At 41.5% G+C, this 15,680-nt stretch overlaps 1 protein-coding gene across 3 annotated transcripts in view; it reads left to right on the top strand.

The window, feature by feature from the left end:
• The first annotated feature begins 265 nt into the window (after nucleotides 1-265).
• Nucleotides 266-15,680, top strand: part of LOC148016359 (serine/threonine-protein kinase Nek2-like) — a 32,531-nt gene continuing 17,116 nt past the window's right edge. Inside the window, exons 1-6 of one of the 3 annotated variants that reach the window (XM_087664514.1) lie at nucleotides 266-1,145; nucleotides 1,576-1,642; nucleotides 1,724-1,789; nucleotides 2,445-2,491; nucleotides 2,748-2,793; nucleotides 2,922-3,002. In XM_087664514.1, coding sequence (XP_087520640.1) covers nucleotides 1,060-1,145; nucleotides 1,576-1,642; nucleotides 1,724-1,789; nucleotides 2,445-2,491; nucleotides 2,748-2,793; nucleotides 2,922-3,002 — 393 coding nt within the window. In that variant the 5' untranslated portion in view covers nucleotides 266-1,059. Of the gene's footprint in view, nucleotides 1,146-1,575; nucleotides 1,643-1,723; nucleotides 1,813-2,444; nucleotides 2,492-2,747; nucleotides 2,794-2,921; nucleotides 3,003-15,680 lie in introns of all 3 variants that reach the window. The other 2 variants (XM_087664515.1, XM_087664516.1) reach the window with 2 other exon arrangements.

The raw sequence follows: 15,680 nt of genomic DNA, 5'->3' as shown, positions 1-15,680 counted from the left end.
AGTAAAGATGAAGGGTTCTGTTTAGGAGGGGAGCCTCTGGGGTTTGTGAAAGTTCTTTGGGCGGGTCTATTGACTCCAAAAGGATCCACTTAAGGTTTCTTTAACTTGCTGAACTTCTTTGATAGTTTAGCCTGGCCTTGGAGGTTCCTCAGCTCAAACATACTATCATTTTACGATATAAAGAATGGAGAAATGGACCCACACAACTGGATACAAACACACACACACACACACACATGGGACTGTGCTGTAAGCATGTGTTATAGCTTCAATTCTGCTTGCTGAATTTAGAATACTATTAATGATCAACATCAACATCAACATCAACATCAGAGACAGCTCTCTCTCTCTCTCTCTCGCTCTCTCTCGCCGTCTGTGTCTGTCACACTCACATATCCCTGTAAGTAAAGCATTCCAAGCAAAGTTACCCAGAAGCTCTCTTCAGTCATCACAGAGCTCACTCAAGTGTGTCTTTCTTTGTGCCACATTGGGTTTCCCTTGCTCTTCTTTAGACCCCCTGATCCATCCGGGTCACATTGGGAGACAGAGCATGCTCTCTGCCCACAGAGCTGGAACAGAGCATTCTTGCTGCAAACACTGCCTCTCTGTAGACCGAAGACATGGTCCTGGGTGTACAGCGGTGTGTCTGCCTGATTTTGAAGATTACTCAGCATGGCCTTTCTTCTCATTTGCAGAAGAGCAGGTCATTGGTGAGAAGCATGCAAACTGTTTCAAGCTCAGCATGGCCTGACTTGTGTTTCATGTACAGAGCAGGGCATCTGTGAGAAGCATCCAAGTCCCTTCAAGCTCAGCATAGCCGTTCTCCTCATCACTAAAGCAGGGCATTGGTGAGAAGCCTACAGATTCCTTCAAGCTGGAGCTTTGGAGGGAACATGTTATGGAATCATGGTGGTCTGAAAGCAGAGTACAAATGAGTCATCCTAATGAAACATTGGAAACAGGGGAGCTTGGATTAGATCATCACTTCATGGGTCATACATAATTGTGAATCTTTATACTCCGTGATATACAATCTAGGCTTCTAGTACTGCAAGGAGCATGGATCAGTATGAGATTATGGAACAGGTCGGTAGGGGCGCCTTCGGATCAGCCATTCTTGTCCATCACAAGAACGAGAAAAAGAAGTAAGTTTGGGCTGTGTCTTTAGGTATAGGAGCTGTCCTTTTCCCCTTTTCTGATTTAGACAGATCAAGAATGCAATGCGAGGCTGCCCCATGCTTGAGTGCATGTCTTTAAATTGAATAAGGCAATGTATGTTGGCGTCATCATAGGTGATGAATTTCTGCCACTTGTTAATATGCTTCTTGACTGTAGGCAGCTCAAAACATCTTGAATGTCAATGGCTTAGCTTGACAACATTCTAACCCCTAGACCACCTTGAGAGGCTTGTATATACGATTTTTGTGGTTTTTTGAGACAGCTCCAGCTGGGGGACTGTTGAGCACATGCACTTCGTTATAAAATTATTCTGAGTCATATAATCAGCCACATTCTTAATCACCAAAAAAGAAGATCCTTGACAGTGTTGTGGTTTCCATGCTTTAATTCTTCCAGATATGTCCTTAAAAAAATCCGTCTTGCTCGGCAAACAGATAGATGCAGGCGATCTGCCCATCAGGAGGTCTGATTAAGCTGTTTGCTTTGAAAGTCTAGCACCCATTACAAAAATTGCCCAGCTGATATGTGAGCTCTTCCTTGGCAGATGGATCTTATGTCTAAAGTTCAACACCCATTCATTGTGGAGTATAAAGAAGCATGGATAGAAAAAGTAAGAGAAGACATGGGTTTAAAGTGAGTTATGTTTTATGGTAATAGAAACTACCTTATTTTCCAGCTTGGCAAAGCACAACACTAAGCTGATGCTTTAGAGGTAGCTGAAGAATTTAGTTATTCCACTTCAAATTTTACATGAAGTTTTATGCATTTAGTTGCTCTTAGTTGCACTGCGCTGCTTGCTGAATTTACTGCTTGAGCAAGACACGAAAAGAGACTTAGGAGTTATGTATCTTTTGCACCAAGGGACTAGCTAGCTCTGGTTGGCTTTTCATCAGCATCTGTTTTTCCCGAGTGTATTCACGTTCTTTCTTTTATGATATCAAATGGTTGGGCATAGTAGATTCTATGAGTTCTATTATGTTGTACGGACATGCTTGTTTTTGCTCTCCACCAAGTGAAGTGTAGGTGCTTGCTTTCAGTCTTGTGTTTGTAGGAGCTTGTACAATAAGTCAGTGCTAGCGAAATAGCACTGGACCACACCAAACATGTATTGCACCAAGCATATAATGTAATCCAATGCTATCATAAATAGCACAAAATTATATCAAATGTACAGGTGCCACCAAGCTTGTACAGTACTTCCATATTATCAGAATTAGACATGTCAAAGTATTGTGTACTCATGGCCATGCATACTGTTGTTGCAGGGATGCTATATTTGCATTGTGACAGGATACTGTGAGGGTGGTGATATGTAAGTGAATGCTCAAATGGTTTTCATTTTCTCCCTCAGGTTGGCTAGATATTGCACAGCAAGCTGATACAGTTGTCCTTTCTCAAAATTATGCAGTCTTTGCCACAGTGTGGCAAACCCTAATAAAATTGTTATTTATAATAGAGTTCTTTGAGAGTCTCCAGGATATTCAATATTTGCACATAGCAAGTTATGAACAAGGTCTTTCCTACAAAAATTAGATAAGCTTTTGATGCTATTCTTGAAATCAATGTAGGGCTGAGACAATCAGGAAACAAAGTGGAGTCCTTTTTCCTGAAGAGGTTTGATATGTTCTTTGCAATGACCAGTTATACATGTCACTTTCTTTCTGAAGAAAGTGGATCTTCTGATATAGTTCTCTTTGGCAAGTCATATACCTCTGACAGAATTATTTACATATCAATTTCAGAGATTATGCAAGTGGTTTGTTCAGCTACTGATGGCAGTTGACTATTTGCATTCAAATCACATTCTACATCGGGATTTAAAGGTAAATAATTTTTCTCTTTATGGAAGCTGTATTTAAAGTGGAAATCCACATGTGCATACATAGTGCACACAGGTTGTTTATATAATACTTTACATTAGAGTGTGGGAAACCCAAAAGGTGTGGAAATCCACCAGGATTAAAAAGTTAAAATACTATAACACCCTGCTTAGATTTTGAAGCCAAGGGTTAAATGAACAAAAAAAATACAAGGCCTTCTTTGGTCAAGAAAGTAGGTAGCCAAGGGTTAAATGTGAAACAGAAAAAATACCAAGGCCTTCTTTGGTCAAGAGAGAAGGTAGTTGAAAGATTTTTTGTAGGAGATTTTACTAGGGGTAGTAAATCAAGTCTAAATTAACATTCCAGTTCCTAGAATGTGGAGGGCGATAGGATAAAGGAGGAAGCCACTTTGCCCTCTTCATTGGTGAAGCATTTGAGGATATAGGGTTTGCAGAGGAAACATAGAGTGTATAATAAAAGATCTCAGACAAGAAAGATAATGAAGATGAATGCTGAAAGGTAACTCTATGCTCAAACTGAGTATAGTATGTGATAAATGCTCAAGGAGTGGAGGGCTGTCCAAATAGCCACTCTCTTTTGTGGGAGAGGGCCGAAGGATGGAGTGTGACGTACTTTGATGGATCCCAAGTGCAACAAACCACCGATGCTTGATGCTAGGTGATAGGAAAGGATGCTTGGCAGTAGAACTGAAACACAGCAGCTCCTGAGGGGGAAAGGGTTGCTGAGGCTGAGGAGAGTGCAAGAAGCAGCAAATGCAGCAATGCCTTTGGTTTGGAATAGTCCAGCATAGTTACGTAGCCACAGATGATGCCCAGCAGTGCAGATGACTAGAAGGCCAAAATGTGGTAGCCTAGGCATAGTTGATGGGGACAAGCAGCATGCGGAGGATTAAACACAAGTGTTTATAGGCTGGTGACAATATTAGGAGAGGTTGATGATTGAGAGAGATGCAAGGCAGCAGGGTGGTAGCAATTGGGCCCAATGCAGGCAAGGAGAGGGCAGGGTCTCAAGGAAGGATGACAATAGCAACAAGTTGATGATGGATAGCTGATGTTGTTGACATAAGACTAAAGGGATAAGTTGTGGCAATGCCGATGATTCCTTTTCATACAAATTGTTATGATATATTCTCCAGGATACAAGAAAAATTTTTTAGTACTTTCTATTTATGTAATAATTTTTTTTAGCAAAGTCCATGGGTCTTGTTTGAGACTTTTACTGGATAAATTCATGTTCGTTACTTTTATCATGTATGTGATATGTCTTTGCTTTCACTTGATCTTTGATATTTATGACTACCCCATTCCCCCACCCTACCCACTCTATCTATCTTATTTGAGCACTACCACTTCTGTTGCAATGACCAAGAATGTCTTTATGGATAACACTTCTTTTAATGGGTTGAATTTCACCACTTGGTCGAACTTCATGCAACAAGCGCTTGAATCTCAAGGACTTTGGGACCTCATTGTGTTGGTCTAGAGCCTATGTCAAACCCTTGATTAGCTCACCCTGATCACATTTGGCGATGGAGAGTCCGCAATGCCACAACCAATGTTGAGTTAATGTAGGGGTTGCTTCTTGAGTTGCACTCTCAGTTATAGCATTTTTCCCTTGCAATTGAGCATTGGAGTCATCTCATTGGCCACTATGTGGCTCGAGATTACCTCAGCGTATCAATCTCGATTTTGAGCTTTAAGAGTTTTCCATTAAAGAAGGGGATGATTTGAAAGTCCAGTTGTTCGAATGTCGGCAGTTGCTTACAGAGTTTGCCACTATTGGCTCCTTGAAGTCCCTCGTGTGAAGAAATACCCTAACACAGAAACACAAATAACACCATACGACAAAACACAGACTGATAGAAGAACACAGTTAGGGTTAGGGTGACTCAGAGACAATGAACACTGAGAGTGAATAAAGTGATATGACTATTGAATATACAATGCTCATGCAGCAAACACACTATGCAGTTTGATGAATTGGCCAACCATGGTGAGTGGCTAGCATGAGTAATAACCAAAAAGATGTCAACCGCGCAATAGGGGCGAAGATCTCTTTATAATCAATACCATGCTTTTGTTGAACCCTTGCACAATAGGGCGAGCCTTGTACTTGTTTAAAGTCCCATCAGCCTTTAGCTTGGTCCTAAAAATCCACTTCGTCCTGATGACTTTCGTGTGCTTAGACGATCCACCAATGTTTAAGTCTCATTTCGACCAATACTCTCTAGCTCCTTCTCCATGGCCTCTCGCCATTGAGGGTGCTGAACAGCCTCCTGCCATGTATCTGACTCAGAATGTGCTATGTAATCTGTTGTAAATAGCGACACAAATGATACCTAAGGTGTAAGCTAGGCAGATCTTCAAGGTCCCTCCGGAGTGGAATATAGTGGTAAGATCCTTGAATCCTGCATGGTCTGCTGGTACCAATGAGGTAATGGGTCTTATGGAGGGGGCTTGGAAGCTGAAGAATCTGTAGGCAGCTTAGGAGCAAGTAGTAGACCAGGCTCAGTAGGCATGATCTCCAATGATGTGGAAGGAGAAATTGGATTGGAATCCAGTGAGAGAACTGCATGATATCCCTCTCGTCAAAGATGACGTTCCTCTTAACGATCTCCTTGTTTGTCAGAGGATCAAATAAACGATAGGCTTTCGCTTCGGAGAAATATTTGACAAAGATAAGGAGATCAGCTCGGGAGTGATATTTCCTATTTTATCATCAGGCATGTGTGTATGTATGACACTTGAAGACTTTGAAGTGGGATATGACAGGCCGAGAGCTAAAGAATGCCTCGTACGGGGTCTTATGAGGAAGAGCCGCAATCGGGCATTGGTTGAGGACGTACACCGCAGTGTGAGCAGCCTCAATCCAAAGGTGCTCAGGGAGCTTTGTTATGAACAGTATAGAGCGTGCCATTTCCACGACTGTCTAGTTTCTACGCTGTACGACTCTACTCTAAGAGGGGGAATTGGTAGATGTGAGATGGCAAGAGATGCCATGTTGCTGTAGAAACTTGGAAAACTTGTGGAAGATGCACTCACCACCGCTATTACTTCTCATACAACTAACACGATGACCCCTCTAGTTATGAAGCAACAACACCCAAGTAGAGAAATATGTGAAAGCATCGGACTTATGCTTGAGAAAGTACACCCACATGTATCTCGAATGATCATCCACCACTATCAGAAAGAAGTACAACACGCCATTCAAGGTGGCAGCAGATGTTGGTCCAGAAAGATCAACACAAATCAATCTAAGAGGTGCCTCAGCTCTATGTGTAGACTGTTGAGGGAATGAGGTACAGTGCTGCTTCCCGAGTTGACATGCTTTACAGACATCTCGAGCTAGCTTCAGGCGAGAAAAGCCCTCAATCATCTCATGGCGAGACATAAAGAGAGTCGTAGCCAAGATGCCCTAGGTGGAAATGCCAAAGATGCTAATTATTTGTAGGCTCTCGAGATGTGGCTAATGCCTAGAAGCAATGGAACATGGAGTCCTTGGTTGTCGGCTTGGTAAGAAAATGGGTCATGTGGTATAGGCCATTAGGCTGTGCCTCACTGCGAGCAATCACTAAACCAGTGTGAGAGTCAAGGATCTCGATTGTGATTGTTGTAAAGAAAACTGCTCGTCTCAATCGGAAAAGCTATTGAACACATAACAAGTTCATTCCAAGCTAAGGGACATAGTATACATTGTCTAGTGAAGCCAGATCCGGACCCCTTTTCAGTGGCAAAATTGATGCAACCTTGAGCTTGGATCTTGACCGAGGAGTTGTTTCCTATGTGGGCCCGCTCGACTGCAAGGGCTCGGATACGGAAGATGTCCTCTATAGGAGTCATGATGTGTAGCTCCACTGTCCATAATCCAAACAGATGCTGATGTGCTCGGCTGTGAGGAGTGGGCCTTTGCAGTAACCTTGTTGTGAGGCAACTCACAGATGTGGACGAGACTCGCATTGGACGTCTCTACAAAGAGGATGTGGGCCTTTGCAGACCAGTGACAAGCCCTCTGGAGTTGGGAATGTTGTCGACTGAGATGGTTGACTAGTGGCCCGCTCGACTGCAAGGGCTCGGATACGGAAGATGTCCTCTATAGGAGTCATGATGTGTAGCTCCACTGTCCATAATCCAAACAGATGCTGATGTGCTCGGCTGTGAGGAGTGGGCCTCTGCAGTAACCTTGTTGTGAGGCAACTCACAGATGTGGACGAGACTCGCATTGGACGTCTCTACAAAGAGGATGTGGGCCTTTGCAGACCAGTGACAAGCCCTCTGGAGTTGGGAATGTTGTCGACTGAGATGGTTGACTAGTGGCCCGCTCGACTGCAAGGGCTCGGATACGGAAGATGTCCTCTATAGGAGTCATGATGTGTAGCTCCACTGTCCATAATCCAAACAAATGCTGATGTGCTCGGCTGTGAGGAGTAGGCCTCTGCAGTAACCTTGTTGTGAGGCAACTCACAGATGTGGACGAGACTCGCATTGGACGTCTCTACAAAGAGGATGTGGGCCTTTGCAGACCAGTGACAAGCCCTCTGGAGTTGGGAATGTTGTCGACTGAGATGGTTGACTAGTGGCAGTGTGAGTCTAACCTTTCCATTGCCCCTTGCCATCACCTTGCCTCCCTTGAGGGAGATTGCCCGATTGAGGGGCGAGGGGTCCGTGACTTGGGTTTTGGTGCTGTGTCTCTTGCCTTTGATCAATACTCCTCATCAAAACGGCCAGCCTTTTGACAATGTTGACAATACCTATTCTTCTTAGGTACATTTTGCCATCCGAGTATGAGTTGAGACTGGGAGTTTCCTTGTGATTCCTTTGCTTGTTTTTGGTTTTGATTTTGATTTTGATTTTGTTTTGAAGTTTGAGTTTGTTTACCCTTCCCTTACTACCCTTTTTGAGAACGAGTAACAAGAGCCTCCTCTGAGGGATTATTAATATGAAACTAGTGGAATAGTCATGCATAACGTAATAGCCGATACTCAAATTCATAGGATGTGCGTAAACTGGGTAGAGAAACCACCTGTTGCACAAAATTGAAGTATTTATGTGACAGCTTGTTAAGAAACAATATGACTTGATCGTCAGAGGACTTAGGAGTTCCTATAGTGGAGAATTCGACGATGTTGATACTCAGGCAACTTGACTTTAAAGTCATTCGGGTGAAAGATTTTGAAATGCATTAAATTGAAATGATGATGATGAAGATGTATCTACTTCATTTTAACCTTTAAAAACAAAATTGTTTGAAGGAAAAGAAGGGGAAGGAGTACGCAGAGTTTCTTATTTCAATTGCTTACCTAGCCTTGAGTTCATAAAAAAATATATGACTTCCTCATTACTCATAAATCAGAATTTTTTTTGCATATATCCTTCATCATGAAAATCATCCATACCAATAGAAGGGGAATCAGTGGAGATTCCGCTCTTCCTGCATGGTCAGTAGATCGGTACATCAAATATAAAGGGTGAAATTCAGACTTACCTTCTATTTGCTGTTGGGCTCTATGTATCAAAATGAGATCGTACTCAGTTGTAGTGATCTCATAAGATCATGAAACTCCATGGTAGTCTAATGTCTGTTTGGCCATGCTGGGAGCTTGTGAAGCAAGCTGTGAGGCCCACTCTGACTTGTTTCTTGATGGATTTAGCTTAGATGTAAGAAGTGGTGTGGAAGTAGTGTTCGAAGTTATCTGCCCTTCTATTGTTCTTGCTTCTTGCGTAGTGCTTTCAAATCAAGGCCTAGGTTTCTTTCAGAGAACTTGGCTTTGATACCATGTAAAGAAATACCCTAACACAGAAATATAAATAACACCGTATGACAAAGCACATATTGATAAACAAGCTAGGTAACAAGCCGTCTCAATGTTTGGAAACATTGATTTCGCTCACTAGTCCAAACAACAAGTCGACTAATGTGCTTTTTCTTGCTTCAGATACTCTCAAGCAAACATATTAAGGGTTTAGCAATATAAACATAGTTCTTAATGAATTTTTGAAAGAACCCTATAAAACCTAAAAAAGATTTCACTTATCTAATGGTCACAGGAATAGGCTGATTGAGCACTACTTGTATCTTTTTGTGATCAATTTGAATGCCATCAATGAAGATGACATGACCAAGATATAACAACTCTATATGAAAAAATTTGCTCTTGGATAGTTTAGTAAACAATTGTTTTCATCTTAAGAGATGTAAGACGATACGCAAGTGTTTGGCATTCTCCTTCAATGACTTGCTATAAATAAGGATATTGTCAAGGAAAATGACTATTCGCTTTTCTAAACACAAATGAAATAGATTATTCATCATTTGTTGGAAAGTTGCGGGAGTATTGGTCAATGCAAAAGGTAGAACAAAAAACTAATAGTGTCCATACTGCGTTCGAAACACAGTTTTCAGAACATCCTTTGAACCTATCCATATCTTAGATCGATTTTGGTGAAATAGTGTGCACCACAAAGTTGTTCTATAAGATTATTCATCCTTGGTATACCAGCCAACATAACATAACATAAGACTCAAAAAGAATCTCAAAAACATTGCCAGATTTTCATGTGACACATCTATTTCTCATGAGCTCAACTCATTTGGCAAAATCAAACCATAGCATAGCATAACCAAGCATAAACCATGGCTAAAACATAAATGGCATCATAACCTATGTTGTTGTCCATGGAACTAGATGTAAACCATTGAAAACTGAGCATAATCTGATCATAAACTGATCACCTGCTGATCTGAGAATTGATCACAAATTGCTGCAAATGTGATCCTGAATTGATCACAAACTCATTGCAAAAATTGACCAGCAATCAATGCAAAAACTGATCTAAAAAGTGACCATAAATGGTTCTCAAGCCGATCAAAAACTGAGCTGAAACTGATCAGAATTTGTCTCAAAATTGAGGCAAAATTCATGCTAAATTGATTATAAGCTGATGCGAAAGTATAGTTCCAATGCCGGGGTGAAACTCATACTCATTTGTATACATCTCACAGTGACTAGTACACTAAGTAGTGATCTCATGGCAAACATACTGTCAACGCAGTACTTTGGATGCATGCTGAATACATCCGAGATGCACTACATACGAGAGCTGTCCATAACTAGAGGAGGGGAAGTGCTACCTCCCCCTTGAGCATCAGACAATACTTCGGACCCTTGCTCTACGGAACCTGACGGAGCCCGAACTAAAGTCGGCTCTAACTGAAAGGCATCTAGATAAAGCTACAACAATTGAGGATGGTCTGCCAAGTCATCCTCTTCCATCCATTTGGGATCCATTAGTGAATAATTTTGAAATTTCACCAAGTATCTCTTGGAAACTTTTATCTTTGACCTTTCTTTCCTTATGTGCCAAAATCTGCTCAGGTACCAAAATCTTATCTAGCTCCTCAACCTCAGGCTGAATTTTAGTAGACATATCCTCTGGCACATCACCATGAAAAGGTCTAAGCAACCTCACTTGAAAGGCATTGTGTATCCGCCAGTGTGGAGGCAATTTCAGCTTATAGCATGCATCACTTGGTCCTCTCCAACACTTGAAATGGCCCATAGTATCTCATAGACAGCTTTGGATACAATCGCTCTTTGCCCTTCATATTTTTCAGTCGTGCCTTTTCAAATCGCAGCAATACATAATCGCCCTCTGCAAAGAGCACGCCTATGATGATCAGCTGCTCTCTTTTGCTTATCTTGTGATCTTTGAAGCGCATATTTAATCTTTGTATAGGTTACATCCAAGTTTTCCACATAACAATCGCTCTTTGCCCTTCATCTTTTTCAGCCATGCCTTTTTAAATTGTAGCAATACATAATCACCCTCTGCAAAGTGCAAAGCACACTGTCGTGCCGCTACGCGCACACCGTGTAAAAAAATCTAGAGTGTGGCTTCCTTTTAGATTTAGAGAGCCAATGCCACTTTAGGCATTAGTATTAGTGTCCATGGTTCAAAATACTAGATTTTTTTGGACAAGTTTTTAGTTGATTTTTGATATTCTAGATATTATCTCTTGTAAAAATCCATAAAACTATAGATAACTTCTAGATTAGGAGGACATGTAAAAGAAAGCATGTAGCTTTCAGCCAATTCAAGCGGATTTTATGTAAAAAAAGAGATTAGCGAAATCGCGCGATGCGTGATCGTTGTTTTCAGGCAGTGAACAGCACTCCGAAAGTGGGAGATGAAGGAGTGATCTGGCAGGATTTTGGCCAAGTGTCCTAGCATTTAACCCCCCTGTCGGAGCCATTGGAAGCATCAGATTGGCGATCTGAGCAGCATAGAGGAAGGTATTATTTTGTAGACGTTTTTGTCTATTAGAGTTATATTTTCTCATAATGTTGAAAGAGACTGACAGGCTTCATCTCTGTTAGTATTCTTCTATATTTTCTAATTCTTTTTGGGAGCATTTTTCTACATCTTCAATCTCTTCGAACCCCTTCTCTTCCGTCTACTCCTCTCCTTGAATCTACCTACACCTTGCTGTCTCTTATCTTCAAGAACTTGGCTTGAAACCTTCAACCCTTCTCTTATCTCTACCATCTTCGAAGTCAAAGCTCTTGAACCCCCATACATTCTTCTCTTGCCAAACCCCTGTGGTGACCTTCAACCCTATGCGCTACGACAACGCCTATGACGATCAAGTGCTCTCTTTTACTTATCTTGTGATCTTTGAAGCGCATATTTTATCTTTGCATAGGCTACATCCAAGTTTTCCACATAACAATGTGCCTCAAAGATCTTATCCTTAGTTTGCAGAATAGGTGGTACCTTCTTGCCACCCTCAACCACCTCAAATGGAGCTTTGCCCGTAGAACTATGCATTGTGTTGTTGTAAGCAAACTCAACCAAGGGCAAATACTGCTCCCATTGAGTCTTGTGGTGTGAAACATAGCGCCTCAAAAGATCTAACACTATGGAATTTGCTTCCTCAGACCGACCATCTATCTGCGGATGGAAGGATGATGAGTATTTCAGCATGGTATCCATATTCTCAAACAAGCCCTTCCAAAATAAATTGGTCATCGGGGGTCTCGATCACTAATGATCAACACTGGCATACCATGATACTTAAAGATGTGCTACAAAGACAATCGTGCCATATGATGAGCCTTAATTTTCTTCCTCACCGGAATGAAATGGGCTTGTTTGCTAAACCTGCAAATGATAGTCCATATCCCATCATTCCTCATCTTAGGAAGCTCCCAAAAAAAAAAAGTCCATTGCAATGCTTTGCCAAGGCCTATCTGGAATAGGCAAGGGCTGCAACAAACCCGGCATCTTTTGCCTATCATGCTTTACCTTTTGGTATACGATGCATGTCTTAACAAACTGTTCTACATCATGCCTCAAAGCTGGCTAATAAAAGAAATGCTCCACTGCCTTGACTGTGGCATCAATACCTCTGTGTCTTGCATACAGAGGAGCATGACTTTCAGTGATAACTCTAGGCCTTAACTTCTTTGTGACACACAATCGTCCATGCATCATCAGAAATCCATCTCTTAGCTCAAAGTGTCTATGCCTTTGGCCATTGCAAAGGTGATCATAAACATTAGCAAGGTTCGAATCAACAACATATTGCTCTTTCATGGCATTCAACTTAGTGTAATAAACCATATTGACAGCCAACAACTGAGGTTTATGTGACAGTGCATCACTTTTTCCACTCTTTCTCTACGATCTGTTTCTCTTTCCAGCCCTATTTTTCAGATCTGCCCTGATTTTCAGCTTTATTTTCAGATTTACCCTTCTTCTTAGCCTTTGCCTCTTTGACATGTGACTTGGCATCATCATCGTGGAATCTTGCATCCTTTCCACGCAACAATGTGTCGGTTGTATTAGCAATTTCTATAAGTTGAGACATGTTGGAAACAGTGGACTTAATGCAAAAATCCCGAATACCCTTTGGCAAGCCACAAATATACTTCTCCACCTGGTCATGGAAGGGTACTGTGCGATAAGAAGTAACTGGCAACAATGCATCCCAAAACTTCTTATTATATTGATCCAAGTTCTTGCAATCTTTGGAATTCAACTAATTCCAAGCTGTCATAATGTCTACTTCAAAGTTATTTGTCAACCAATTTGAAGCAAACATTTACTCGAATTGGACCTAAGTGGTAGGGGACTTTCCTTGAATAAGAAGTATAGTCCACCACTGCAATGCATTTCCCTTAAAAAATTGGTTGCCTTGTGTATCTTAGATGCCTCTGTGATGTTGCCTCCAGGATAGGCTGCATCAAATTGCTGAATAAAAATAAGTGCTTTCTGCCTATCTTGTGCACCACTGAAAGGTTCAAACTTCATGCTTTTGCCACCTTCATCATAGTCCTTCGGCGGACCTATGGAAGTCAAATTATTGTAAATGGGCTGCTGCAAAAAGGGTGCATTGGCTGTATTTGCATAAAAACCAGTACTATCTGAAGCACCTACATGACCAGCACCCGTATGCGGTGCCTGTCCAATCATAGCATGAAAAATGGTACCACCACCAAAGTATCCTTGCTGTCCCATGCTTGCATGTGCATAGTTGCCTTGCTGCCCATGTTCCCATGGTTTGGCACTACCAAGTTGGCCATGCATTTGCACTTGCTGCCCCATGGATACCAGCTGTTTGTACTCATCAGGCATTTTGGGCTCTTCTAAAGAAGACTTAGGCATTTCCTTTGGTTCTTGTGGCTGTCTCAAAGCTATAGAAGGTGTCTTCTTCTCTTTGCCTTTGCTGTCCTTCTTTGGGGCATTCAAGAATCGAGTAAATTGGGGATCCTTTGCCAATTCAGCAAAAAGATTTGCCGCTGTATGCATTCGATCCTTGAAGCTATCATTAAACTCTTCAGCCCCTTGCTAGTCATCAGCCTCTTTATGCATTGAAGTGTCAACATTTGGGTCATTTCCCACATTATCAGCATGCTGTCAGCATGCTGTCCATGCTCAGAACCATGCTCAACATCAGTCATTGCATTTCCCCCTTCACCATGTGATTGACCAAGGAGTGATGCATCCTCTCCACTTGATCCCGTATCACCATGTGAAGACATGCTTGCTGTAATTCACTGCTGAGAACAATTTCAGCAATAATGCAATAGTCCCAATTTGCAATCAAGTACCATGGGCCCACCAATTTAAAGGATTTGATGGTATCCCGGCAATGGAACCATGTAACTAGCCTTCCTTCTGTGGATGGGTGGTAAATCCTTGTTTACAACTTAATTATAGCAGCAAACAATAAATGCAAATCTGAAAATACAAATTTACCTACTCATCTTGGACAATGCACACCCGATTGGCCCCAAAATTGGCGCCCCTTTCGGTATTTCTTTAGCTTTATTGAAGAAAAAGTTGATTTATTATAGGATTCTCTCGATCCCCTTCTCAATCCAAACTCCACTTGCTGTCCAAAGTGACCAGCAAGTATTTAATCTGATTTGCCCCTTGATTCGGGCACTTAATTGGCCTTTACCCACTTCATGGACAATGGAAATGTCCTAAATTCAATGGCAGGCAAGTCTTCCACCTGAATTTAGTCGAAAATCACCTTCAGCCGTGAAAAATCCAAGTCTTGAAGGCTTTCAATTTCTGGCACGCTTCTCGAGACTGTTACTAAATCCTAATTTTTGTTGTAAATTAGGGTTTACAGCAGAGAAATTTGCAATTTCTCAGCCTCCAAGGGTCCAAATGCTGAGATCTTCGGAGCAAGGCTGTGAAATGAATGGGAGATGAGAGGAAAAGCTGTAGAGAGAGAAAATTCAGAGTTTTGTCGCAAAGAATGATTGAAAATCAGTCAAATGCAACTGTTGCCTTGCCACAACAGATTGTAGATGCAAATAATTGAAGAAAATGAGTCATTGACTGTTGCTGCCTCATCTCATCAGCCTGTAGATGCTGTCACCTGCTGTTGATTGGTCTTCTCTTGCCCTTGGTTGCGTCAGAATGTCTTCCAATGGCTGCAAATCAGACCAACAACCTCTCCTCTCTCTCTCTCTTGCAGGTTGAATACACTAAAAATGCCTGTCTCCAGTCTCTAAAGACGTTTTTCAGTCTTGCATGGGCATTTTTGACAAGTGGCAGCCTTTCCAAATGGTTTTTCTAGCATTATCCATAATTAAATATTAATAATTTTCAGTCTTTAAATATTAAAAATTAATCTAATAATTATTTCGGTGCTTTGAAAAATAATTTGACTGGCCAATAATTAAATTGCCTAGGCAACTTCCATTTTCGAGTGTCTTTGCGTCATCTTTGATAATCAAATTGGCGTTAGATACCATTAAACACCACTTCTCTAGTGTTTCCAACTAAAACTTATGGCCAAATGAATGACCTAGGCCAATAACTGGCACCAGATACCACTAAGTACCTGTGCGGCATGACTTATAGCAACTTTTGCCTTTGACATCTCGTGATTTCCTTGGGTCCCAGGCTCATAAATTTACTCTAACCCCAGTTACATCTCACAAATGCAACATTTACTTAACCATGTGATTAAAAATTAATCCACATGTTAAGTGAGGTTTCAAAAATACATGTCCTCATGATCGGATGGCTACCAGGCAAAGTTTCAATAAAATGGTCTAAGGTTTCGCGAGATGACGAAAGTCCATCAGGTAACTTAGACGGAAAAACATCAGTGTACTCATGTAATATCGGATCCAAA

This window comes from Lygodium microphyllum, chromosome 23, assembly GCF_053477565.2.
Source record: "Lygodium microphyllum isolate KBCC chromosome 23, Lygodium_microphyllum_v1.1.10, whole genome shotgun sequence".
NCBI lineage: Eukaryota > Viridiplantae > Streptophyta > Polypodiopsida > Schizaeales > Lygodiaceae > Lygodium > Lygodium microphyllum.
The sequence above is the reverse complement of the archived record's forward strand: the minus strand, read 5'-3'. Positions and strand labels throughout refer to the sequence as shown.